Genomic DNA, 27,310 nt, shown 5'->3' with positions numbered 1-27,310 from the left:
TATAGAGAGTGTCCTGCGAAGGCAACAGCACCAGGAAGCAATTTCTCATCGTATGCTAGTTTTTATTAGCCCACTCAAACCATCCACTTACACATCCACCCACAAAGAAAGCACTCTTCTTCTGGCAGGCAGGCATTCAAGGCATCCTCATAAGGATACAGCGCTGCCACCAAGATTCTTGGCTTTGGCCAGGACATGCCGGGCAGCTCATAAGACAACATAAAGTATGACAGACATTTTGGCAACACTTTGCAGACCGTTAGCAGCCCCGGCTTTTTAAATTGTTAATGCCAGTGCGACTAGTTGGGGGTGTGGGAGTGGGGCTTATGCCCCGGAAAAGACAAAGGAGCTGTCATAATTCGCTGCAAAATATTGTCACCCAGCTAGCTGCACACTCATATGAGGCCAATTTGCCTTGGCCTGCCATTTCTTGGCTCCCTTTCTGGCAAGACATTAGTTCGCCATTATATGGGCCCTGCTCCCCAAATCCTTTCCAGCTTTTCGAGCTGCCCGGAAGTGCGCGCCATTTTCTAATATTGTAACGGAAGCAATTAATATGATCATAACAATGCGAGAAATCTCTGCAACAGTCTTCTTAATGGTAATGCTCTCCATCAAGCTCTCGTTATGAGTTGGAAAACGAATAGAAATGTAGAGGAGTGGGCTATGCTGAGACAGGATGTTAAATAACCCTTCAAGAAGTGAAAAAATATAAAGGATAGGGGCATATAAAAGAAAAGACATTTCTTCGGAACTAAGCATTATGAAATTAACAAAATCCCACGACAAATAAATAAATAGCAAAAAAAAAGGCGCTAAAACTTTGTAAAATGTATTTAACAAAATGTTCCCACCATAAATATTTGCCAAGTTTTCAGATTGTTAAAAAAAATACAAGCCGTATTGGAGTCATAGGAATTAAAAAAAAGCAGACACCTTTTATAATTTACAATCCGGTTATTGAAAAGAAATCTGTTCAAGGCTGTTCTTTCAAATCAGTAAAGAATTAAAATAGCAATATTTGTAAGTTTTTTATTTACATTTCGCTTAAAACAAGCTATCCATATTTTAAAAATCAAGTTCAAATTTATTTCATTTGTTTGATTACTCTTGATGTGAAGTAACAATACTCCTAAAATTACACAATATTATAAGTTTTCGACAGCGAAATGTCCTTTGCCATCCAATTCGATCGATCCATGCTGGTGGAGTACGGTGCTGCCTTTATGTATTACATTGAAAAGTACATGTTAATGGAGGTAATGAGCCGACTTCTAGCGGAGATTGCCGTTGCGGATGGAGTGACCGATGTGCGTCGGTGGATGGGCGAGAATATCAAGCGGATCGGTGTCGATATATATACCAAATCGTTGGACGCCTTTCATAGCGGAGTTGTGGGAGATTTCTACCAGCTGCCGAGGAATTTTTACCATCGCATCGTGCTCCATGGCAGACCAGGATCGGGTCGAAGCTCTTTGGCCCATGTCTTAGCTCAACGTTGGAACTTACTCATTCTGGATGCCGATGTCTTGGCCTATCACAGCATAAATAGTCAGAAACAGGATGAGCACTCCCGATTGCTGCAGGAAGCCATTGAAAAGGATTGTGTGTACAAAAGGTCCCAGGCAGTTGGGAATCTCATTCAAAACAGACTCCTCAAGGATGATGCCCTGCACAGGGGTTGGATACTGATCAATTACCCGAACAATAAGTGTGAAGCTGAGGAACTCTTCGAGGGCTTCACTGTGCCCCCAAATCGATTTGTCTTCCTGCAAATCGATGAGCGTATGTCACGCATGCGAATTGTGCTGAATAGTTACTCGCCAGGACCTCAAGCTCACATTAGCTTTTTGGATCGCCAGATGGCCCAGTTCCGGAAAAGTGAACCTGCTCTTAATGCCTATCTTAGTCAGCGAAGAGAAGTAGTGTATGTGGATGCCTCACCTTGTTTCGAGCAAGTCAAATGTGAAATCATCTCGCAACTCACTAAAACTCCCTATGTTTTGGGTAAAAAGTATGGCGAGGCCAATGCCAAAATTTGAATTTGACTACAAGCTCTTCAAGCATCCAAATTGAGTAACAATGTGTTCTTTAAGTCCTTTCTCTGATTACTCTCGTTATTATTATTATTTGCTCAAGTGTCTGACGTTGTTTGTGTTATTATTGCCTTGCTTTTTTTTGGGGTCAGGCCTATCAGACTTCTGACCGATTCCCCATCCACCCAGAAAAAAAAATCCTACGTTTTCGTTTAGGTAAACAAGAAACGCAAGAGACACTAAAGTGGAATGTGGATGTGATAGAAAATATTTGGAAGAAACGATACCCTTTAAAAAAGTTTTGATAAGCTGGCTACCTGAAGAATAAAAATATGTTTACCCAAAATATTTTTTTTAATTATTATTATAAATTACTTGGAGCAGCAGGACTCCCTCAAATATGTCAATACATAAATGTTATATTTATCTAATTCCTTTAAACAGTTATCTATTTCTTATATCTGGATTAATATTATCTCAAAACGTAATAAAGAAAAACGCATGAAACAATACACCCTCATCCTTTTATAACCCTTAGTAGGAAAAGTGATTTGCTATTTGAATTTTCCACCACTGAAAAATGTGAACAGAAAAACAATAAAACTCCGAAAAAAATGAGAGGGAAAAAAGAGAAAAACAAATGATTTTATGACCACAACTTAAGTGCTCAATTTTTAATTGTTTGACGACGCTGATAAGACCCGCCGAGGAAAGCTGACAAAGGCGGGAGAGTTTTTTTTAATGGCACCCAAAAGTTCAATCAAAGTTTTATACATTTTCCCTCTTCTGCCCGCGGGGCCTTGGGGTTCAAATTAGTCGCCAGCAGGTTGATGATTATTGGAGTAAATATCTTTATTCCTTGAGGCTGTCCCCAGTGGGCCGTAGCCCGGCACACAAATAATTAAAAAACGCACTAAATCGTTAACAGAAAATAAATTTATTCACCACAATCTGGAGCTCAATGCGAGAACAGAGAAACACTTTAATCAGAAGTAGATAATACACGAATTTTGTTTTTAAATTTAATTTTGTATAATTTTTAAAACAAACAAATTATAAGTCATATAACAATATCTGTCAATCTTTCTTTCGTCATATATTTTTCCTTGAGTTATAGAAAATTTTCGACATTGTAATTATTAAATTAATAAAGACTTTGCTTACATAATTATGTTCACATTAAATCAAATTTTGTATTTTTTCTGTTTACTGTGTCATAATTTGGAAAAACACAAGAAAATTTTTTCAACGAGTTTTTGTATAGGGTTCAGAGAAGGCCTTTCAGAGCTTGCGTATTTTTCAGTATCGTTTTAGCGAACCACCTTAATGTCGTTGGTGAAGCAGCAGCGTTTTCCGCTAACGGGATCCTTGAAGGACCAACGGATGGTATAAGCACTCAGTGGAAACTTGGCCTCGATGGGCACATCGGTGGTGTAGGTCTGCGTCACTCCGGATCTCAAGGGGCACGTGGTGTACTTGCAGGCGTCTCGATCCATCGTGAGAAGTGGCAGTTCCTCCGTCTCAGATTTGGCCCATCCCAAAGTGGCCTCCACTCGGTCAGCATCGAAATTGGGAGTGAAATCGAAGCTCATCTTAGTGCTTCGTCTCCGGCGAACGTTGCAGGCTAAGTTTTGCTTGGCCTCGGGACACGGCGTCACCCTCACCTGCTGGATTGTACAGCTGTCCACGCTGTCCGGACACGTTTGGAAGTTGATCACTTCGGCGGAGACGGATCCCAAGATCAGGACCAAGGCGACGACCAGCAGCGAGCTCAGACGCAACATGATGGATCGAAAGTCGGACACGGAATGTAAGCACAGGCCACGATTACGGGCTTCGAAACGAAAGCGGCTAATCTACGGACCCGTTGACCCCTAAAACCGGGTCACATCTGTGCCTACAATCATAAAGCGAAAGCGGTCAACGCGTGTACCAACTGATTGCAAAGGAATTCCTTATCAAAATGTACTTTAAGTGTAAGAGAAAAAATTTTAAACATTTGAAAAATTAAAAAAAATATAAAATTACGAAGAACTAATTTTTTACATCATAAATTCAAAGCTATCATTTTCCAACACATCTTCAATACGCTTTTTAAATGATATCAGATGACTGGAAAGCCCTCTCTGAAACATTTTTATTTTTAGATTGTAAAAGATAAAAAGCCAATATATTTATATTTTCTTTATTTTAAAACTAAGAGATTAAAATAATTAAAAAGAGCTTCATAATATATTTCATAAAAATTTTAACAAAAACTGGGACTTAATTTAGTCATATATATATTTCGAATTAAAATCTTTGTGCTTGGTAACTGGAATTCAGACCCGGATTCATTCAAATAGCAATGCTCTATTAATTAGTCACTTTAAAATTCTAATTCTACCTTATCAGCAGCATTCTTTTGTTCTCTGTCATTAAACTAATCGCTTTGTGGTAAAGCGAGCCTAATTAGCCGCTATAATGTGGGGAGAGTACGACACTGAGGAACAAGAAAATTCAACGAGCAATCGATTTAATATTTTTGTATTTCAATGCTTAAGAAATACAATTAACTGAACTCTTAATATTCTTTGCCGCCAGAATTTGGAGTGACCTCTTAGCGCACAACCTTGATGTCGATGGTGAAGCAGCATCGCTTCTGGGAGACGGGGTCCTTCAAGGCCCATCGGATGGTGTAAGGACTTAGCGGGGACTTGGAGTCGACAGGCATGTTGTTGGTGTAGTTGTGCGTCACTCCGGATCTCACGGGGCAACTCGTGTACTTGCAGGCCTCCCGATCCATCGTTAGCAGTGGCAGCTCCACCGTCTCCGATTTGGCCCATCCCAAGCTGGCATCCAATTGATCGGCATCGAAGTGGGGCGTGAAAGTAAAGCTCATCGTGAATCTGTGCCTCCGCCGGACGAGGCAGGCGGCATTGAACTCCGCCTCCGGACATGGCGTCACCATCACCTGCTGGATCGTGCAGGTGTCCACGCTATCATCGCACATTTGAAAGTTCACTATTTCCGCGGAGACGAATGCCAAGACCCCGACGAAGGCAATTATCAGCAGCAAGCTCAAACGCAACATGGTGGATCGAAAGTCGGACGCGGAATGCATGTTCTAGCTACTATTGCGGACCAATCGATAGAATTATGATAATAGAAAAATTGTTAATCGGAATGTACTCAGTTTAGGAATACTCTCGAAAATAAAGCATATTGATTTATTCAAACAACTGTTTAAATGGCAAGTCAGTTTTTGTAATTAAATTAAAAACAATCGGCTTGTGGAAAATATTTCTAAGCACAATCAAAGAAGTTTTTAAATCACTAGAGATTTTTAATTCGCATTATTTTTCAATTAGTAAAGAATTTAAATTATTTAAAAATTGTATTACCATATTTTTATTAAATAAATTTAACCTCAGCTTTACCATAGGGCATATAAATTATACAAAGACACATATAGGGCATATAAATTATACAAAGACAAATTTCAAAATATTTATTATCAACAGCAGGGCAGTAAACATTGTGTTATCACCAAGCAGATATGGACAGGGAAAATGGACCATAATTAATTGTTATATTATAGGAAGAGAGTTCATTATAAAAACTCATTAAATACTACTGACAAGCCGAGAATTTGAACCTAACAGAAGAGTTGAAAGCAAAGCAAATGTAAATCCCAACATCCAAGACAAATGATGTCCAGTTGAGGTTGTCAATGCCCGTGTCGCAGATCTAAGGCATCTGCCCGGGGACAAAACCAATTGATTCCTACACCCCGCGCCATATGCCAAATAAATCGTCACACTTTTCAGTGTCGGAACCCCGAGATGGAAACCGACAGTTGTCAGTCAGGGAAGCCGGAGATGAAAATGCAGAAAAAGATGAAGCCCAAGTCGAGCACACGTCGTCTGAAACACGAGACGAATCCCGCGGGTCTAGAGTTAGAGGTCCCCAGATATACTTTCAGTTTGACTATCGAACTGGGAGCTGTCAATAGGAGGCACCCCGACAATTGCACGGCTCATTTGCGGGAATGCATGTCAACAATCAGAGACAACAAACAACCGGCAGGGCGATTGACAACCTGACACCCCCAAGCCACCACATCCCCCAAGTACACAGTGAGAAAATGGCGTACATAAGCACGTTAAAGAATATTTTGTTACCGAAATGAAAATAGTGAATTATGAATAACAATAACTGCTTTAAACTTGTATAGTTTACAGCACAATATGATAAATCTAAAATAACAACTACTAATTATTTTTATAAAAGGAATTTTAATTTGTATTCTTAATATTTTTAGCCTTATCGCAACTTTATATATTAAAATAAATCAAATTTAAAAATAAATAACTCATTAAATAAATCAAAGCTCTTTTCCCAGTGTTTTTCAGCACACAATGCAGAAATTGCAATTTGATGCAGGCGCTTTTCCCACTTTATAGAGGAAACCCCAGGAGAACGCAATTAGCCGCTGAGGATAACGGCAACATTTTCCTTATTTTTCCTCAATTTTCCATATCTCCGTTTTCATATGCAAAACATGTTTTCTGCGCTCTCAAATTTATATTTCCAAAAATTTATAGAAAAGTTTTGCAGCCAGCGCATAATTAACACTCGACAAACGCGTTTCCCCTGCCGCCGGCTACCCCCAATGTTTTTTGCATAAATTATACAAAATATTCTACCCCCTTTCCCCTGGCACATTTCTTCAGTTTTATCGCCAGCGACTTTTGTGCCTTTTTTTATCAAAGTCCAGTGAACGGTGAATCAACAGAACCGAAACCAAAACAGAATTAATTCATTAAAGAAATATGCAAAGCATTAAAAAACAACAAAAAACAGCGACCAGAAAAAAATGGGAAAAGTATCAAGAACTTGATGACGGGGTGCTGAAGACCAACGAAAGAAAAAATTAAATTTATGTTTTATTACTTAATGAACTTACCGCAAATTAAGCCAAGGGTGGACGAGGGCACAGGCCAGAGGAGGGGGAAAAATCGGACTGAAAGATGAGGCCTTGTCTTCAATTAATATGCAAAAAATGTCAACATCGACGGTCGTCGCTGTTTCCGCTCATCAAAGTGGCAAAGGAGCAGGAAAATCGAGAAAATCCAGTCCAGAACACTTGAGACACCAAACAAGGAAGTGTCCGGACTGCAAATTGGTTTGCAATTAATGGGTACCATTTTTTAATTGAACACGCAAGCGGCAGTCAACGAAAAATCGGATGAGGGGACTTTTTTCGGGGTATTTCATGGTGAGTTTCAAATATCGCCTAAGAATATCATACAAAACGTTAATTTTTATTTTTTATTCACAAGTAGAGGTTTTAAAATAGGTGTTTAGGCTCGGACAAAAAAAATCTAGTTTAAAAATATTTAAATTGCTTCATTGCAACATTATTATAAAAACTTTCCAATAAAAGTAAAGGTTTAAAAGGTTTTTAACTCTTAAACTATTAAATATTTATTTAGTAGCTGCAATTTAACTTTTAGTACAATATCCGTTAAAAATACAAATTAGGTTTGAGTAATTAAAATCTTACAAAAGATTTCTTTAAGCCTCCTTTTAATTTCGTTTTCTTTGGCCTTTAGATTTCGGTATCCCGAAACTCTTTCATAAATTGCAGATGATGCCAAAGCCGGCCATCATTTGCGGGTTAAATGTAGCTTGTGATTTGCCCAGATTTGAGCTCCACTAATGTGACACCCCAACCGCTGAACCTCAACCCCTGCCCTTTTCCTTTAAATAAACCCCTATACCCCTGAGGTTTTCCTTGAAATGGGGGCGGCGAACTTAAGCAAATCACCTCAAGGGTCCATAAAAAAACAGCGAGCAGCATGCCAAAGCGAATGGAAAATACAAATAAAAATAAGCGCCAAGCAAAAGCCGCCACCAAAACGAAAAAATAATGAACGCCCAGCTAAATCGCTGGGTTCTCTTATATCTGTTGGATTTTTATTTCTTGGAATAATCTAGCGAGCACACGACTAATCTTCGTTTAATTTCATTTGCGCCAAGCAAACTGAAATTGAAATAGACGAAAGAGGAAAGTCGAAGGGGGAGTGGCGGGTGGAAATACCTACATTTACTCGGCAAGGACAATGTAAGGACATTTCGTCGAGCAGTGCAACATTTCATTGGCTGACGGGGAGATCAAAAGTATGCGACACCGTGGCTTAATTCGATTTTAACAATTGCAGCCAGCCAATGGCAAATGGCAAAGGACCTCGAGGTCCTGGTCCTGGTGCCGCCATTCCATTCTCCTCTAATTGAAGCAAAAGCGAGGGCGAAAGATGTCCTGGAGACGCTTTTCCTTGGGGCACATAAAATTAATCCGACGTGTGGCGCCGCTTCTTTGTCAGCGTCTTCAGCGATTTGAATTTAAATGTCGCTGTTGTTTTTTTATTCGCCTTTTTATTCCCACTAAGCCAAGGAGGAACAAAATATAAATAAAAAGAAGTCGAGTCAAGGAACCTTCGCGAATTGAATTAAACGTGTCCTTCGCCCCCCGGCACAATTTTCCCTTTTAGGTGTGGACAAAGGGATATCAAATGAGCAGGGGGCCCAACCCACCATCATCATCATCATCATCTGAGTGCATTGAAAATTTTATTGCCTGGAATAATTAGGCGAATTAAGCACACAAATTAATTGCCACTCGCAGCATATGTGAGAGAAAAATACAAGAGAAAAGTAATAAGAGGAGCGCAGTTTGAGTTCAAACTGATTTACTTTTATAGGCACAAAGCCCTGGCTTTGAAATTTACGAGTGCGTTGGTTATTTTTTTCCTTCGAGCTGATAAAAATGAACTTATCACACTCGGAGACAATTGCATTAAAAGGAAACGAGCCGAGTGAGCTCACTATCTGCTGATGTCTAATTGATCTAACTCATGCTGAACGTTGTGTATATTCTATATGTTCTTCTTGTGCTGACTAATCGGATTTCGATGTATTTTTGGTGACATCTGGTGACTGGTGATATATATATAAGTGATAAGAAATAAACCAGAATAAACTAATGATTCACTCGAAAAAGATTGTCTCAAAAGCTGAGTTTTTGAATTCTAATTAACACAGATGTTGAAATTAAACTTTAAACAAAATCATTTCTATTTCTTTGTAGGCATGTGATAGTTCTTAATTTAAAAATAATATTAATCTTATTTTTTCCTTATTTACCTTTTATTAAACAAAAATCAATTGTTCCCTACATTTAATGATACAATGAATTTCACAAATTATTCAAAATATAAATAGTTGTAAAAATATTCAATTGCCTTAAAATACAGTTTCACAATCTGAATCTTAAGTACATATATCATGTCGAAACCCTTTCAATTAATATCTGACACTCCCCATAATAATTTTTTACTTGACAGCAGTGTCCAACTTTAGCCCAAGTCTTGTCTGTACAATGTCTGCTTATCCATTTGCTTTTAAAACCCCCAGAATTAGTGGAAACATATGCATCATGCTTGCAGGCAAACAAAAACATTTTATGCAAAAAAGGTTTTTAATTTAAATTTCCTGACTTGACGTGTGGCATGTGCCGACGTTGTCGTCTTTGTGTCCCTTGATGTCTGAGTCTCAGTCTCAGTCTAAGTCTGGAGATCTGAGTCTGCACAAATGTGGGCAAACTGTCTCGGGGGCGGAGAAAGGGCCAAAGAAACTACCCACATACACATACTCGCAGTCGTACGTACATTGGCCATGCACAATTGACGCTTACATTGTTCTCAAGAATTATTATGTGGTTCCCAGCATGTGTGCTCCTGGCCTCAGTTCCTGTGTTCCCCACTCCTCGCAACCTTATCACTACTTCACCTACAGCAGCAGGCGAAATTGGTTACAATCTCACCCAAAAGAATGGCCGTTTTATCTGGGCCATCAAGTCCAACACACATGTGGCAGACCCTCAGCCTTAAATTGAATCCCTTGGCGAGCTGAGGCAGAGGTAAGAGTACTCCTTAACCCACTCAACCACTTACCTCATCCCTTTCAGGAAAGGAACACTCTAAGCACTGGAAAAATGAAACCCATCTCATAACCCTGCTTAAAAAATTTTAAAACTCGAATATTTAACATACTATTTATAGTAAAATAAACCTTTAAATGACTTTGAACCTAAAAATAATAATAATAATTTTATAAGTAAAATTTGTGTTTAATCAAAGTTTGGTTAAAATCAATGTCTTAAAATCGGTTTTCCTCGGTCAATTGTTTCCAATAAAAGTCCGGTTGGGATCGAATGTTTAAATGACATACTGATTATGATACAAAAAAGATAATTAGTAAAAATAAAGCATATGAGCCTGAATCATAACACAATGTACAAAAAATAAATAATGGAAATCTTAGGAAGAAATTAAGCAAAACTTTAACTTTTTTCATTCTTCAACCCTTTTGTTTCAGTGTGCTCCTGTCTCAACTTGTGGCTGGCCCAAGGCAAGACAAATTTGCCTAAAGCCTTTGAGAGGCGACCACTGCCTTGGATAAGCCGGGGCCAATTAATAAGGCTAGAAAACGGAGGCACACATTTTCCTCGGGTCTTCGCTCATGTGTGACCCATAAATTTTCATTTTATTGGCCAAGGTGCGTGCGCTTTCTCGAAAACAGCCCCAAAAACTTTTAATTGTAATTAATTTCGAAACATTTCTCGACGGCAGCGCGGGTGGTCGCGACTTTTGGGATTAGTCTGCCGATTTATATGCTGATTCGGTTTTGGATTTTTGTTTTCAAGTGCTGCCAAAGTAAACACCGTCGGACACGGCGCACTATTTTTGCCAGCATTGAGACGCTATGGAAGCAGGGAATTATTGTGTCTACACATGACAAAACTAACAAGAAATTCGGTCAACAATCCAACACACATTAAGAATCTCAAATTTAAAGCTTAACATGGTGTCTAAAAGTGTGTATAAAATTTGTATTAACCTTAAAATATTGCTGTTCATTTTTATAAGTTAAAATTTTATTGTATTGGCTTCGGATATTTTATACGATTTTGAATCAACTTTATATATACAAAAACTTATGTATATGTATTTTGCCAATTATTTTTCCTCGTGCAGTGAAATGTGAAATGCAAGGCAGCAGTTCGCGGTTTTGCCCCAGTCTTTCGGACTGACTGACGTTTTGTTTGCGTTGCAAAAAGCCAAACGCTCTGGGTGGCCGTTGAAATGCCGAGAATGAGACATTTTGGAGGGGAGAAAGGGGTTCCCCCGGTGAATTTCCAATGGTTTGGGGCCTTACCAGGTGATGTTGGCACTTGAACTTGATGCGGAATGTGGCCACCAGATCTGACAAGGACACACATTCGGTTGACAGGCAGCCGAGGTGAATGGCAAATGGGTGAACAAATAAATATGGACGAAGTTGCAGGAAATTCCTCTCATTTTTTTCATTTCATTTCATTTTTACCATTACTACCTCCTCAAAATTGGGTATCATATCTCTCCATTACTTCTCGAAGCAACAAAACTTGTCAGAAACTTTCAACCCTCGTATGCAAATGTCTGGCTTCTTTATCGCGCCACAAAGTTTCACATATCCCGCAGGACATAAAGGACATTCAACAGCAAAATAACAAGATTATAAACTAAGAGCTCAAGGAACGGACAACGGACAGGACAAGCGACAAGTGCGTGCCGTGTTTTGATACACTTAAAAAAATAACAAATAATCATTTAGTTTGGAAGAAAATAAGTGCTTACTTACATTTATTCATTTTATTAATAATAAATGTTATATTTTCCTTATTTTTCCCGTTATTGATTTATTTTTATCATTGTATCTTTAAATGTATTAATTTCCCAATTCTTTACATATTTTTCCACTTTTCCCCTAAATTAGTGATTTTTTTAAATGTATGAAAGGATGTCCATTTCAGCTGGGACTGTACTGATACAAATTTCTTGGGCTCAAAGGTGTTGTCATACCCTCAACCTCTAAAGAAGCTACACCATTTTGAGACCCTTTTACCAATTTATAAAATTTAACTGGCCGAAATTCAAGCTCATTAAGGAACGAAAGCATAGTTAGTCGTTAAACTATTAAGACTAATGAGGGTTGCCCTATTCCCTCTCCAAAAAACCGAACCCTGTCATTTATAGAAACGCAAATTTATCAGCCACATGATTTCATTGCCGGCCATAGCTAAAATCTCCCCAGCTGAGCCCCTGAACCTGAATATCTGGATCTGAATCCGAATTTGAATCTCATCTGTCCGAGTCACGTAAGAAATGTCGCATGTGGGCGTTTCGTCATCGTTCCCTTTCCCCATCTTCCAGATGCCGAATATAAATCTGAGTCTGAATCAGAGTCTTTGCCACCAGCTCGGTATCGTCATCACAAGGTGCCGCCTTTAAAAGTCTGAGTTGAGTGTTGAGCTAGCAGATTTCAGCACGTTTCGCATTTCTGGGCTGTGTGTTTGTCTTGTGCTTTCCGCGAATCACATATTGGGTGGCCGAAAACAAAGGTTCCCCTGTACAGTCTCCGCCTTAGTCTTTTCTGCCCAAAAATAAGTAAAATCATAATGAAATCAAACTTGCCAAATAAAATGCAGTCAAATACAAAGTTTCTTTAGTAAGCTAATGTCTTATGAGCTTCTAAATGTAAGAGTGTAATTTTGAAGATTTAATATCTAATCCATTTACATCTAGATTTAACTTATGTATTTTAATTCAGTAGAAAAACCCTTATAATTTATTAAATACAAATTATTTTCAAAGAGTGCTAAGAGTGGTTTCCAATATTCACAGAAATAAATTCCATTATTTACTTAATGCAGTACCCAAAAACAGAAATTCCCACATATCTTAACGTCAGCAACTTTGACTTTTATTATTTGCCTTTTACTGGTCGCGTCCTTGTCGGGCTATCACCTATCGAAAGCCAAGTCTTAACCGCAAAGTGTTGAAGTTCCTATATGGCTTACCTTCCCCCTCAGGTCCCCTCCAAAAAAGCAATTTGCGGACGTGCATGAAAAACTTTTACTGGCAGCAAATTGAAATTAATGTGAAGTTTCAGTAAAAGTGGCTTAAATGCACACACGGGCCGCATTTGGGGAATTGCTGCAGGAGAGGACTTGGGATAGAAAAGTTTCTGGCAGGAGAGTGCGGGGATCCCATAAGATACTTATGTTATTTTGAAATACTTAGACGCTCCCACACATATTCGAGATAGTTTTGTGCCTTTGGCAGTTGCTGAGCCGCCAAAGCTGTTGATTATAAGTTTCTTTTTCGGATGGGACACCTTACACTTCTTCTGGCAGTTGGTATGATACGGGAGTTCTTGGGAGTCTTTTTAACCCATTAAACCCATTGAGCAGGGACTCTAGAACATGCAACAATGGTATATATACAATGTTAGCAGAAATGGATTATTGAAATTCAGGGTAAGATTTTAATTCTGAATCCAATTGGTAAAATTATGTAAAATTTAGTTTTTGTTAAATCAAATGCAGATTATTTGGAGGTTATGCCACAAACCTTTAGAAGAATTTGAAAAGGATATCTTAATGGGTTTTACATATGTAGGTTTAGGTAGCATTTCAGCAGAAATTAAAATTTTCAACACCATAAAAATTGTCCAAAAAAGTACTGGACGCACAACCGATATCAACAATTTTCAAACAATTTATGTTTAAACAATTAGACCTATTTTATTAGAGATATTTTTTACCTACAAGTTAACACAATTTTAAAAGTTTATTTGTATAGAAGTCGAATTTACTGTTAGTAAAAATGTGCAATATTTTATGGCGTATTTAATGGGTTAAGGCTTTCGTCCTCGATTTCTCGAGTCGTTCGCCTGAGGTTGAGCTAACGATTTGTGAATTGCACTTCCTGTCGGTAAATAAGAGAAAACTATAAATTCCTAAAATGTTCTCCAATCCTCGAGAGCAATTTGCATGCATGTGTGATGCTTCTTGGGCTTCCCTTCTTGGGCGGCTCCTTTCTTGGAGGTGCTTCCACTCACTCGTATCTGAAGCTGTAGCTCCATCTGTATCTGAATCTGCATGTGAATCTGGTTTGGTTGTGTACTTGCCCTGGCATTTGTTGGTTTAACTGCAAAAGTTTGTCTTTCAAATCGAAAACTAGAAAAACGTTGCATTTTATGCGAGAAGCAGCAGTTTGTTCTTCAAGGACCTTAAAGGCAATTTGCCCAAGACCAACTTTATTAATATGTATGCGCGCTGCCGATGTTTCTTTTTCCGCCAAATGTTTGCCCTTAAAGTTTGCTTTGATTACTCAGATATATGGCTTTGGAATAACCTTACCCACCCACTCAGGTTGTGCCCCATCCACACAAGCCCCAATAAATGCCCGATATCGAGCTCACTCAACTGATCCCAATTCGTTTGGCCCTCCTTTGCATTTATATTTGCATTTAATATTTGTTTGTTTGCTTGTTTGTGTTTCTGTGCAGCGCCCAGAATCCTTTGTGCGGCGTGTTTGTTTTAAGTGAATGATGCAAATTTGATGCTCTTATATAAGCGCAAAACTTTTGCACATGAACATGAATAGAAACTGAAGCTGGCATCTCGAAGCTGGAAACTAAAAACTGGGAATCGCAGTCGGAGTCGGAGTTCGAGAACGAATGGAGCATTGAGGAGATGCAAACTTTTATTGCGGACTAAAATGAACTTCCGCCCGGGCAATGGCAAGGAAGTTCATAATTTCAGCTGATTTGCGAAAACTTTTCGCCACATTCGCTGCTCCCCCGCTCTAAGCACATATATTGCCCCGCTCTTTGCCAGTTTAAAGGCAATTTGCCTGGCTTGGCTTAACTTGGCTGCACTTGGTTCACTTCAGTTCGGGGCTGTTGACGCTTGTTGACAAAGACATTTGCCGGGTCAATTCCAACTCTGTGCTTGTTTTTGCGCAGTCGATGCACTAAAAAAACAGCAACATAATCTTTAAAGTCTAAGAACACAAAGCCAATCATAAAAATACTTCTTAAAGCAAGCCACGTTTAGTTTCGAATTGTTTGGCCGAATATCTGGAGAATTAGTATTTGTTAATTAACACAATGAGTTCAGCAGGTTTTCAAAACCATAAAAACTAGTATTATTCTCATAATTCACAACTAAAATAAAATCAATTGTCAAATATTTAAAAAGAAAATTTAAAAGCTAAACTTGAAATATTTATTTGAATATAAATAAGTATTACAAAACTTTTAAAGAACCTATTAGACAATGGTAAAAAAAAACAACTCATACAAATTAAGATAATTCAAAATACGTCTTTTTCAATTACAATTTTATTTATAGGAAATGATCTCATCTTCAGTAGATACCAAAATTTCCCCAAGTGTGCCCTTGTTTCTCTTCATCGTTTAGCGCGAGACAAAACAGCAAACACGCAGAACATTTGATTTGTTTACACAAAGGATAGCAGGAGGATTCATATGCGGGGCAGGGGGAGAAGGATCGGCAGCAGTGACCAGAAGGCGTAGGTACACACAAACTGTATCTGAATATCTCACGGATACGCAGCCCAAGCCCGACTCACGGATACATTTCTGTACGTCGGTATGGCGATGGCCATGTGTTGGCCAAATGTTTGCCACGGCATGTGAAAAATCTACCTCCCTCCACCGCTCGAAATCCCTCCATCTCCTCACCGAGGAGAATTCTCCCCGTGAGGTGTGAATCCGCATGGAGCTGAAAACCGAGGCTGAATTTTCGACTTCGACCTCTCGCAAGGCAAAAGCAAAATCAAATGCAGACATTGCCCTCGTATGTGATAGCGCTATCCTCTCGGCATCCTTTTGCCGCAATTTTATTTTAGGTACAAATTTCACACTTTGTTTGTGCCAGGGCCCGCCTGCAGTGCGATCTGTTCGGTTCGGTCCAAAACCCTCTAAACCTCTCCTTTGTCCTGCATCTCGTGCCAATTTTACCAGGCGCACCGGCGCTTCCAACTGACAAGGCTGAATATGGGCGTTAAAACCCTAACTCCCACTCCTTTTCGCTCCTGAGTTATGAATTCACACATTTTCCGGCCACCGCATGAATAGCTAAAGGTCTTTAAAGCCCAATGAAGGCATTTAACACGATTGGCGAAAAATTTGATGATTATAGTTCCTGGAAAAAGAATAGTTTTTATAACGCAGGATTTTGTTTAATACCAGTCATTAAAAATGTCTGAGACGCTTTATAAGCAATGTCATATATTTTATAAACAGTTTACATCTTTTATTGATTTCCATTAACAATTTATTTTATAAACAGTTGACATCTTTTATTAATTTATTTCCAGTATTGTTAAAAACATTAATTTATTCGTTTTGCTTATAGTGTAGATTTCTTTCTACTCCAGTACATTCCAAATCGAAACCATTTGTGCATTTAAAAAGTGTGGGAAAACGCTCGGTATCTGCAATTAAGCAATCTCAACTTTCTCGGTGAACTGCATCGATCATTCAGAACAACTGAGACTCAGTCTCAGTGACCCAGTCTCCTCACCATTTGCACTTCCCGTTCATCTGGATGGCCAAAGTCCAAGTTTTGTGGCTTTGGTATTTCTCGTTAATTAGACAAGATGCACCAAATGCAACGGCCGCGATCATTTGTCTTCATCAAAGATCCGTTGATAATGTCACTCGTAAGCTGCTTTTTCATTTCTATTCCAGCAAGAGCAGTGTGTAAAAATTTGTTTAGGCGCCAGCAAATGCATTAAGTTTTTCTAACCAATCGACTGGCGCCTATTTCAAGTTAAACAATTAACATTATATGCGAAAAGTGACAAGTGGTTGTCGCATACCTCAATTAGCAGCCGAAAGGGGAGCTCCACACCACCGCTGTTTCTATGCGGCCCCCTCAAACCCAACTCTTCCACCCTCTTCCCCCTTAACCACCCACTCCTCTCCTAATTACAACGGTTACAAAATATTAATGCAATTGCCAACGTCTGCCGGCTATTTTTAGACGGCAAATGACGACATGCCCAAAGTGTCAAGCGTTTCTTCACGCTTCTGCACTGCAAAACAAAATTAATAAAATTACAATGCGAAAAATGAAATGAAAAGAAGACCCTTTTTAGAAAAAATAGTTTTAAGGTACTCAATACTTACAAAAAAAAATTTTAATGAAAGTCATTTATGCATGTAAGTTTTAGCAATGATCAACTATTTCAAAAAAAATGCATTGATTTGAATAAAATATACTACCATTAAAATATTTTTAATTTAGATTATTTTATTTTCAAAAAAAGTTTCTTTAAATAAACTACTGAATTGTAAAGTTTATTTACATAGCTTGATGTTTTTGTTTCTCATCGCATTTTTATGAAACTTATAATCCAAAATTGTAAATTTCTTAATAAAGACTTAAACCATTTGGTTATATTATACACCTTTTTTTTAAAGTCGCAAATTATTTTAACGTTATCAAATAGTGAAAATATTTTTATTTGTTTTCTGAACTGTATATTATTTACAATAATACTAAGTCAAAGCTCTGTGAAATCCAATGCTGTGAAGCAATTAATTTCTCAGTGTGTGAGTGTTTAATTAAAGCCAATCCAGTGGGTTGAAGTGCAGCTTTGCCAGGACATTGACTTCTCCCCGGCGGAACGGAGACCAGAGAACTGAGAACAGAAGCGCATGTGAAGTGGCCGCTGTCGAATGGCGAAGTGTCGAGCGGAATGCGCCGCCGTTGGAGGAGCGACAGCTACACATTACACAACAGTCAATTAAAATTAATAACTTTCGTAGCGGCAGCACGGATAAAAAAGTGAAGAGGAAAATGTTGCAGCCAACGCCGCTTCACATGTGTCATAGCAGCCCCCCAAAAATGCATCCGACAGATACGTACAGCGTTCAGAAAAGTCCGCTCCAGAGGCTTCAAAAAGCACGCACACGCGTGTTTTCGCCTTTAAAAAAATGAAGTTTCTCGCTTTCGTTTTATTTTATTAATTTTGACGCGTCATTTTTATGAACTGCCGCCAGAGAAAGTTGCAGAAAATGAAGCAAAAGAATTCCCAAAGCCCCCCAGTGGAAATAAAACCAACATGTGGCGGCTTATTGACGTTGAGCACTTTATTAGGCCCAAGCGAAATGGAAAAATCAAGCAAAACGATAAATCACAAGGCTAGTAAAATTATTTTAACGGTGAACTGAGCAATGAACTTAAGTGTATCTCAAACATTTAATAGATCTTAATAATAAAGAAATTTAATTCAATTTATTAAAATCTCAAATATTTTTAGGTCCACTAAAAAATGTTAATTTACATTTGTTGTGCATTTAAAGAAATATTGAAAATACGACAAAGACAAACAGTAATTTAAGTGTTACTAGAATAAATAGGTTACATAAATAAAACTTTAATTTACAACTTACAACTATATTAACACGCACAAAATAAAAAACTATAACTAAAAAAAAAACTTTTTAACCGACTTTTCTTCGAAAATTTTTTTATTAAAATTAAATAAAATATATTTTCAAAAATCAGAAGGGCATTTTAAGACAAATGTTATGTTTTAAGCAATTATGTTATTTCACTTCCACACTCCTTATTACATTCCAATAGTTTTTATTGAATTACTCTCCCGTGCAGGCTAATCCAATATAGAACACATTTCAATACCACTCTGATTGAGCCACTGTAAATAAACCAGTCCAGACAAAAACAGAAAAGCGAAGCGAGCTGAAAACTGGCAGATGATGACTTTCGCTTGGTTTAACAAAATCCGTATTATTTACACCTCCGGCTACATGGATCTGAGTCCGGGACTAAGACCATTACGTCGTGCAGCGACGGAGGCGTAAAAACAAGTCGGAAAACACGGGCGGACTATGCAACAACTGTGACAATCACCCCAGACTGTTCGCATTTCAATCAATTAATCTAATTTAAATTTTCCCTTTTGTGGCAAACGTTTTTTTTTTTTCTTTTTGCATTTTTCAACGGTTTGCCCTTAGCCACCACCATTAAACGAGTTCTTTTTTTTCAATTTTGCATTATCATGCGCTGCCAGGTTGAGTGTCATTAGCGGATTCGAGTGGCTAGGGGTTGTGTATGGCCCGGGATTTCGACAATCGGTTTACCTCTAGCCAACCCTTGGCTAGGTAAAAAAAAAAAGTGATGCAAAAAAATTCGGAAAAAAATCCAATTGAGTTATGCCAAGCCACTGAAGAAGCAGTTTCTCCTTCCCCCAACGATTGAAAGGAAAAAACTTCCCGAAGGAAATGCGCCTTAAATGCCTTTTCAGTGTAGCCAAAGTGCAATGAGCCATTTCCTGGTTTTTGCAACAAAAAACTTGGCCATAAATGTTGAGCACAACCACAGACATACCAACGAACATGGGGCGATGGGACCTGCTCTCTAAAAAAGTGCAGACGAAACCAATCTGCTGGCCGTACACCCGCCCACCCGTTCAACTGACAGCCAGCCACGCCCACTGACCCCACAAAAAAAAAAATAGGTGAAAAATCTGCAAAAACTGTAACGTGTGCCACAGCAACAACAAGGATGCAGTCGATGCGTATCCATATCCACAGCCACTTTCCCATCCCCAAAACTCAAGGATTCATCCACAGGAGGCGGCTGCAGGACATGCCATCTGTCAGGCAGCATTTGAGAAGCCAGCAGAACAAAAACAAAGTCAAAGGATTGAATCTGCCACAGAAACTGGAAGGAGGAATAATAAAGCGGGAAAGATGCGGGAGCAAAAACGCATCAAAAACTCACTCGAGATACAATTGTATCATTGAATTGGGAACTGATTTGTATGCCCTTTCATTGGGTATTCTACCTATATGGATTTGTTTTCTTTTCTGTTTTGGGAGGAATGGTTATCATTTGTCTTACTAAAATTGTTTATATTTAATAGACCACCGTTTAGTAAAACTATACGAAATATAGGAATTCTGAAAATATAAGGATGAAAGTAAATTTTTATATATCCATATCTAAGTCTTATTGGGCTCTAAATATAAATTAAATACTATTGTAAATATTTAATTAAGATATTCTATACTTTTTAAAACGCATATATTTCCATTTACTATATATATTTTACATTTTCAGAAAATTTTAGTTTTTCCTAAGCCAAAATTCTACTGGCATATTACCAAAGTATTCCAAGCTTTGGCTTGTTTTCTTTTCCATTTCCTAAGCCTAGCCACTTGACTTTCCACTCGTGTGCAGAATCCACACCTTGGCCGATGTTTATTTCATAATTCCGAGGCAAAACAAGGACTCAGAATTCATCACAATCGCGATATGGCAACAAATACGCTCTAATGCAGGGGTTTGGGAATCCGAGACTACCCTCACATTGAATCCAGGGATCCAGGGGATCCATGAACAATTGAACAATTGCAAAAAATGCGAGGGCAACAGAAGGATTAATGCTGGTCGTGCTGCATGCGTCGGGCATGCGTCCGCTATATATCCCTTCTATATCCCATTTCAGATCCTCCCCTGGCAAAGGTGTCGCTCTGAAAACCCCCGTGTCGCTATATCGCTTTGCAACCCCAAATTGCATTCGCTTCCCATTCTCCCTCCCTTCATCATTGGCAACTTTTCATTATGCTAAACCGTAAATGAAGAGGGTTGATGAGCGATTTGGGTGGAATGGGGTGAGGTGGTGGTGCCGCCAGGTAAATCCCAAATTCGAAGGTGGAACCAAAACAGAGGGGTGCGCAGAGGGGGACGCGGGAGGGGGAACACCGAGCGTGACAGATTAGCGCATTGCAAAATGCTGACATACGGGCGAAAGGAACCGGAGTACGCAGCTACGGAAAGCTGTCCAAATGCGGGGCAATCTTGAATGGCAAACTAGTCATCAGGCCAGGTTTACTACCCCCACCAAGGTAGCCCTGCTGAGTATTTCCACACTTTAAAAAAATATACAAAAAGGGGCTTAGATTTTAGATTTACAAGTTCTTGTCACCCTCTTTTATTAGCTTTAAAAATATTACAATTTGGTTAAATAAAGCTAGGCTTTTGGAACATAAATAGTCTTTTTTATAAAGACTACATTTGGAATTTTATTCAACAAAAATATTTGTATATATAAAGTTTTTCTCAAAAATGATCAATAACATAAATAAAATAAATACATATAAAAAAGAACAACACATCAAAAGTATACATAAAATTTAGTCTTAGACTCCAATTTTTTTTCAGCTAACTACTTAAAATATTTTTTGATTATATATAAATCTTTGAAAAGTAATTTGAGTTTTATTGTATTGACCAACCACAGTTTAATATCTTAAAAAAATAGTACCTCGTGAAAAAGAAATAAATTATATTAAAATTAAACTAAGGGAACTATCTATAAGATATTTCTGTAGATATACAAAATTTAAAACCTGCAGCACAAATATTTTTAAAGGTGCATTGTGTTTTATTGCATACTTTGCGGCAGCTTCCGCACTTCCGGCACTTTGGCCAACATCCGCTGCCAACGTGCGTTGTCTCAGCTGCAAGGGCTTACCTTCCCCCCAAACCGCCAGTCCGCTCCCCCTCAGGAGTCCCCTTTCCCCTTCCCTTACAGATAAACAGAGATAGAGAGCGTCCAGCAGACGCGGCATATTTATTTACCTTTTATATCAGACAGACAGGAGTGCATATGAAAATTATTTTTATTGCTTTTATACCCTGGCCAGCACTCAATAAAGGATCAACTGAAACGATGGCGGAAAATAAACAGCGTTTTATATTAAACTGGTTTATTTGTTCATTGGCACTCAAAAAAAATACTGTTAGTTTTTAAGTAAACTGCAGCATTAAACGTTTAGCTTCGATCTTATATCGTAAAAGAAACACAAAAATTATAAAAATATTTATCTCTACCTCTTACATATTGTTTTCCATCTGAAAACTATTCCTAATCTTTTCTTAGACAGTCTGCTTTTTATCAAGAACTTCCATTTCCCAAAGGGGATTATTTATTTTTGAGTGCCCCGATTACCTATGTACAATACCATTCCAATTAAAATCTCACACATTTCTTAGTGTTTTGACTTTAAGAGGTTGTGCGTCAATCAAATTCTCTGGGGAACCGATTAGAAATAAAATAAAAAACAAACAAAAATATAATTTCTTTGAGTTCTTTCTTTATGACCCTGGTTCCCATTGGTTAAATTATGTTATAGTTTATATATATTTAGGTTTATATATTTAAATAAAAAAATAAAATCCAACTGATTAGGAACTATGTTTCTCTCATGACATTTTTGAATGTTTTTATAACCAACATTGTTATAATTAATTTTTTTAAAATTCTGTCTTTATAAGATTTGTTATCTTTTAGAACTAACTTCTAAAAATATGTTGTCTAAAGTTGAAACATTGTAAAGCGACTGAGTTTATGTGGTTACTGCTTAAAAACACCAGGGTATTGGCAAATCGTTCCTACGCCAGCCTTTTTGCTCATTTTCCTCTCTATTTATCCTTTGTTTTCATTTTTGCAGCCCTTAAGTGGACAGCTTTGCAGTTGCTCCAGCGTTAATCATTAAATCTCGGCACGCACACATGGCCCAGCAGCGATAAAGGTGCACAAATGAAGCCCCACGTTCAGTGAAATATTTACAGCGTAAAAAGGTGAAAAAGCTACCCTCGGATGGACGGATTCAGTGGCTAGAAGACTACGCTTCCCACGCCACGTGATGACGACAGCACCCACGGCGAAACTCCTGCGCAATTTCGCAAAAAATAATTTCGGGGAAAAAAATAGAAAATCGGTTTTGGGCCAAACCTAATGAGTAAACGTGGCGGCTGCCACTGCGATGACGCACATGTTGTCGCCAGTTGTCCTTGACGCCCGCACTTCCACCCATCGATGAGGCTGATACTGATGATGATGATGACGGCGATTACTTACAACAAACTGAGGTAGCTGCCGTCGCACGCTGCAGGCCAAATGGCCAAATGAGGGCTGATCCTTGGGGGAAAACTACCCCACAGGATTCGCTCGCTGATTTTCGTCCCTTTCGCGATGTGATGTCAACAATGCGATCTCGATTCCAGTTCCTGTGCCCCGGCCGATTTTACTGCTGCAATTGAGGTGAAAGAACAACAGCAGCCGAAAGGTGGAAGCCCTAGTCACTCCTCATCCCTCAGTTCTCAGCACATTGTGTCCTGTGTCCTGCGTTCCATGTGCACATGTGACTGACTTTTGTCTTCTGTCTGACTGCCAACCAAAGAATCCACCACCAATCACAGAAAAAAGGTGACTGAAACTTGTTTTTTCGCCCGTTTGCTGGTTGCTCAAAAGCCACTGTGGTTTGAGTTTAATTAGAAAATGCATTCAGGGAATTAATTTACGAACTAAAAAAAATATAAACTGAAATTAACTATGATTCTTCTTTAAAACGTAATATAAATGCATTTATTATTAAGGCACCATTCCTAGCCGAAACTATTAATAAAACCACCAAACATATATTTTCGAAATAAAAAATAAACATTTTTAAATTTAATTTCTTAAATTGATTTTCATCCGATTTAAAAATGTAGTTTTGTAGAATTTGCAAAACAAAAACATGAACTGCAAGTGAGCCCTTAAGGAAATAGCAAAAAAACTTATGATCCACTAAATTATTATAATATTATATTCAAGGTTTTTAGAAAACTTCATTCAATCTTAAAGTTTTCTCCATGGTTAATATTCTGATTTTAAAGTTTATTAATCCAAAACTGAAATTTTTATAAACAATATTAAACAGTTTTTTTATGTCTTAACTAACAAAAAACCCTTTTTATTTTGCAATGCAATTGTTGCCATTTCGACCCACTGTTTTGAATCTGAATTTGCTTTGATTTTACTGCTCGATTGCTCTGCTCGCGAGTCCTGTATTTTTCTTTTGTCCTGTGGTAGGTCGCCAGACGCGTGCCGCAATCTCGTTTTCCTCTCGTTTTCCCTCTGCCCGTGCATTATTTTTTTCGTATTTTTATTATTGTGCTTTTTCGGCGAGCGTTCATTTGCTTATTTGTTTGTTCACTTTGTCCGCTGATGCGGCCGCATCAAGGTAAACTTCGGTTGGTGAGCGTGTCCTGATCCTTTGGCTGTTTGTTATTGTTTTCATTGAACGGGCTGCCGGCGGCCAAATGGGATTTATTATTATTTTTATACTTTAAATATTGTTACAATAACGGAGGCAGCAATTTCATTTCTGCATTTTTTATTAGCTTTTCGAGAATTCCTGGCCAAAGAGTGTGTTTAACCTTTTAGCAGCTAATGTTACATCCTGGTGAAGGACTGCTCTCGTCAAAAGTATATGTATATGCTCAACCTTTTCGAAATCGACTCAAGTATTTGCTCAGCTGAGCGTGAGTTGTGTGACGTGTGCCCTAGTATCTGTTTCAATTTTCGTTAATTTCCCTCGAACGCAAAGCAAACAGTTTTTGCGTAAAATAAACACTGGATAGAAAATATTAAATTACCAGAACTGGAGTGGAGAAACGGTAAAGTTTTCCAAAACTATGCGGGCTAGCTAGCTCTCATTCTGGCACTCACTCCTCCAACATTTTCAAGCCCTTATTTTATAACATTTTCCTCGACAGTTTTCAGGTAAACCGTTAGGCTGCTTAGGACTACAAAAGCCAAACCACAAAATCAATGCCATACAACGCACACGTGCCCAAAATTTTCCCAATGTATCTCCATCTCTCTTCCACAAGGACCTTTTCCAGCTGTTTTTCGTGAATGAAAATGGGCAAAATGGGTGTGAGTTTGAGTTTGAGGCCTGTGCCCAGACATTCAAATGCAGTTCGAAACAAGAGTCAACAATTGACAGTTATGAAAACAGATAACGATGATCGGTCTGACAATGTATAAAATGATGACGACGATGATGATGATGATGATGATGATGTTAGGGTTGTCAAGGGATAACAGTTGTTGTTGGCACACTTTAAGGATGTACCGAAAAGGATTTTGTGGAGAAAGAAAACAAGAAAGAAGTCCGCTAATTTGAATCAATCAATGTTTCTTTTATTGATAGAAAAAATCAATGAATAATTGAATAACATGAGAAAACAAACAAATGTTTTTATTGATGAAATATAAAAAAGGATAAAAACTTGTTTCATGTGAATTGCTTACAGATTTTAAGTATATTATAATCCTGATATTTCTTTAATAAGCCGCACACCTTAAATAATCCTTTTAGAGATATAAACAAAATTGTACAATAAAAAAAAAAAAATTAACTTAAGTTGTGAACATATTTTTGTACATTTTTCACCACAATGATACAAAATATTATTTTTTCAAGTAAGCTAATTAATTGCCTCTATTAAGAGTAACTGTTGGTCTCTCTGTAAAATATGTTTCAATAATTTCTTGAGTAACAACCCATCAGTTTACGTTGCTTTCCATGAAAATCAAACCAGGAATCGCACTTTACGCCTTAGAGGAACACTTTTCTTGGGGGGGGAAAATCTTCCCACACAAAGCCAGGCACTTGACTAAAATCGCCGCCCCAAACGAGTTATACCCTTTCGATACTTAGAAGGGGAAAATGGGGCTTAGACTGCTGTACATGCATTTTGGAGACGAGGAGGAAATTTGACATTTCCCCGCACTTAAATGTCACATAAAGTGTTAAACGAAATGAGGCAGCGGCGGCCGCAGAACAGAGAACACTTGAGATTTCGATTCTGAGAGTCCGATGTTGTGGCGACCCCAAAATGTGCATCACTCTGCACCACCACCACATTCTGTACAATATAGCACCACCGAACCACCACTCTGAAATGTGTTTATGCCGTCATTACTATTCGGTTCGGTTTTCGAATCGAATTGGTTTCGGGTTCGTTTCTCTTTTGTTTTTCGGGCCGCGCAAAGTTTACTGCTAATTAAAAATTGTGGAAAAACGAGAAACATGCATGCAATGCAATACGAATGAGTGTGAGAAAACGATGACCCATCTGGAGAGCTCCTCTAGGATCTTAGATTTACAGCCACCCCTCCAAAAGGATTGATTTTCCCAGGGTCCTTTCCACACTTTTCGTCTATCCGCCAATTGTAAAGTGAAATTAATTGATTTCTCCAATCGATGACGGCAAAGCGGAACCACCAAAAGTACTTAGTTAACTTTGTTTTATGTGGGTACCAGCAGCGGTGGGTGAGAATTGGGAATTGTGAGTCGTAGAAATAAAAGTGAGGAGAAGGAATCGGAAAATGATCGACAAATCCAATTTAAATAAAGAACTTACAGTGGGTGTTGCCTGTGAGAGCCTGGGAAGAAATCCTTGTGCGCGAATGCGGGACGCGGTAATTGAAGGTACTCGTGGTACCATTGAATTCGGATATATATATATTTCGATTCGGATATGTGTCAATTACGTGTCTAATGAGGGCAACTCCTGGGGGAAAAGGAAGTGCTGGGAATTTGCAGTCGAAAAGAACGATTTCGTTTTGAGGAAGCATGAAGGCGGATTAAGATCTACAAAAATGGCTAGAGCCAGGATGTTATGTAGGCCCTTAGATTTTCAGATGCTTAAGATAATAATAAAAGGCAGATATAGAATTGTATAAATGGCAGACCATTAAACCAACTTCTCCTTGTTCAATACTTGTTCGTTAACATATGCATTCAAAAGTTTGCATTTCTTATTTATATTTAATTTTTAAAATTCAAAATAAGTAAAAGTTTTTAGTTTGAAAATATTAAAGCTTAATGTGTTAAAATTTACTTTAGATCTTAAATTTAATCCTAAAGAAAAGACAAATGTTTATTCTTTTGCTCATAAAGATTAAGAAATGAAAACAAAAATCTTGGAATGCAAAATTCCAAAAAATGTTTTGCATACAGTCAATACAGGCTAATAAAATCAGTTTTGGTTACAGTATCTGATTTAAGGAATGTGATGCATAAGATTTTTTTAATAATTTTCTTGAACTATATCTGCTTAACCCCACTATTTTAACCTACACCACCCTCTAATTTTTACACCTCGCGTTTCCGTGTCCCAAATTTCCCACATTTCCCAGGGGCTTTTCCGCCAATCGAGTGAGCGCAACAGGTGCAACCGAATGACGACCAATGTGCGCACCTTGCTCGCTTTTCATTTAACACCCACGACACCTCACACAGATACACAATACACGCCAAGGCAGACACCCACACTTACACACACACACACACGATGGACGGCAACTAATTAACATACAAAATGAATGAAACAAAACAACAAAAAAACGGCCTCTCCCTCGCTATCCCTCTCTCGTTCACACTCATTGCTTTCGCTCTCTTTCTCACGAGCGTTCATTTCAAGTGAGCAAATTATGAAG

The 27,310-nt window shown here is 38.2% G+C and overlaps 3 protein-coding genes and 1 long non-coding RNA gene across 5 annotated transcripts in view; 1 reads left to right on the top strand and 3 right to left on the bottom strand.

Annotated features, from left to right (window-relative positions):
• Window positions 1-27,310, bottom strand: part of LOC128252511 (uncharacterized) — a 74,259-nt gene that overhangs the window by 25,461 nt on the left and 21,488 nt on the right. The window lies entirely within an intron of this gene.
• On the top strand, window positions 1,055-2,373 carry LOC128252507 (uncharacterized). The gene has a single exon (XM_052980279.1). It carries the CDS (start codon window positions 1,170-1,172, stop codon window positions 2,040-2,042), a length of 873 nt encoding a protein of 290 aa, XP_052836239.1. The 5' UTR covers window positions 1,055-1,169; the 3' UTR covers window positions 2,043-2,373.
• On the bottom strand, window positions 2,955-3,863 carry LOC128252510 (MD-2-related lipid-recognition protein-like). Its single transcript, XM_052980281.1, has one exon. It carries the CDS (start codon window positions 3,818-3,820, stop codon window positions 3,347-3,349), a length of 474 nt encoding a protein of 157 aa, XP_052836241.1. The 5' UTR covers window positions 3,821-3,863; the 3' UTR covers window positions 2,955-3,346.
• LOC128252508 (MD-2-related lipid-recognition protein) lies at window positions 4,547-5,158 on the bottom strand. The gene has a single exon (XM_052980280.1). It carries the CDS (start codon window positions 5,137-5,139, stop codon window positions 4,636-4,638), a length of 504 nt encoding a protein of 167 aa, XP_052836240.1. The 5' UTR covers window positions 5,140-5,158; the 3' UTR covers window positions 4,547-4,635.

The sequence above is a fragment of the Drosophila gunungcola genome, chromosome 3R, assembly GCF_025200985.1.
Source record: "Drosophila gunungcola strain Sukarami chromosome 3R, Dgunungcola_SK_2, whole genome shotgun sequence".
In the NCBI taxonomy this organism is placed as follows: domain Eukaryota; kingdom Metazoa; phylum Arthropoda; class Insecta; order Diptera; family Drosophilidae; genus Drosophila; species Drosophila gunungcola.
This window is presented reverse-complemented; position numbering and strand designations above follow the sequence as displayed.

Bases quoted from the DNA above. Each gene is read 5' to 3' on its own strand.
- LOC128252510 (XM_052980281.1), bottom strand. From the start codon at position 3,820: ATGTTGCGTCTGAGCTCGCTGCTGGTCGTCGCCTTGGTCCTGATCTTG.
- LOC128252507 (XM_052980279.1), top strand. From the start codon at position 1,170: ATGTCCTTTGCCATCCAATTCGATCGATCCATGCTGGTGGAGTACGGT.
- LOC128252508 (XM_052980280.1), bottom strand. From the start codon at position 5,139: ATGCATTCCGCGTCCGACTTTCGATCCACCATGTTGCGTTTGAGCTTG.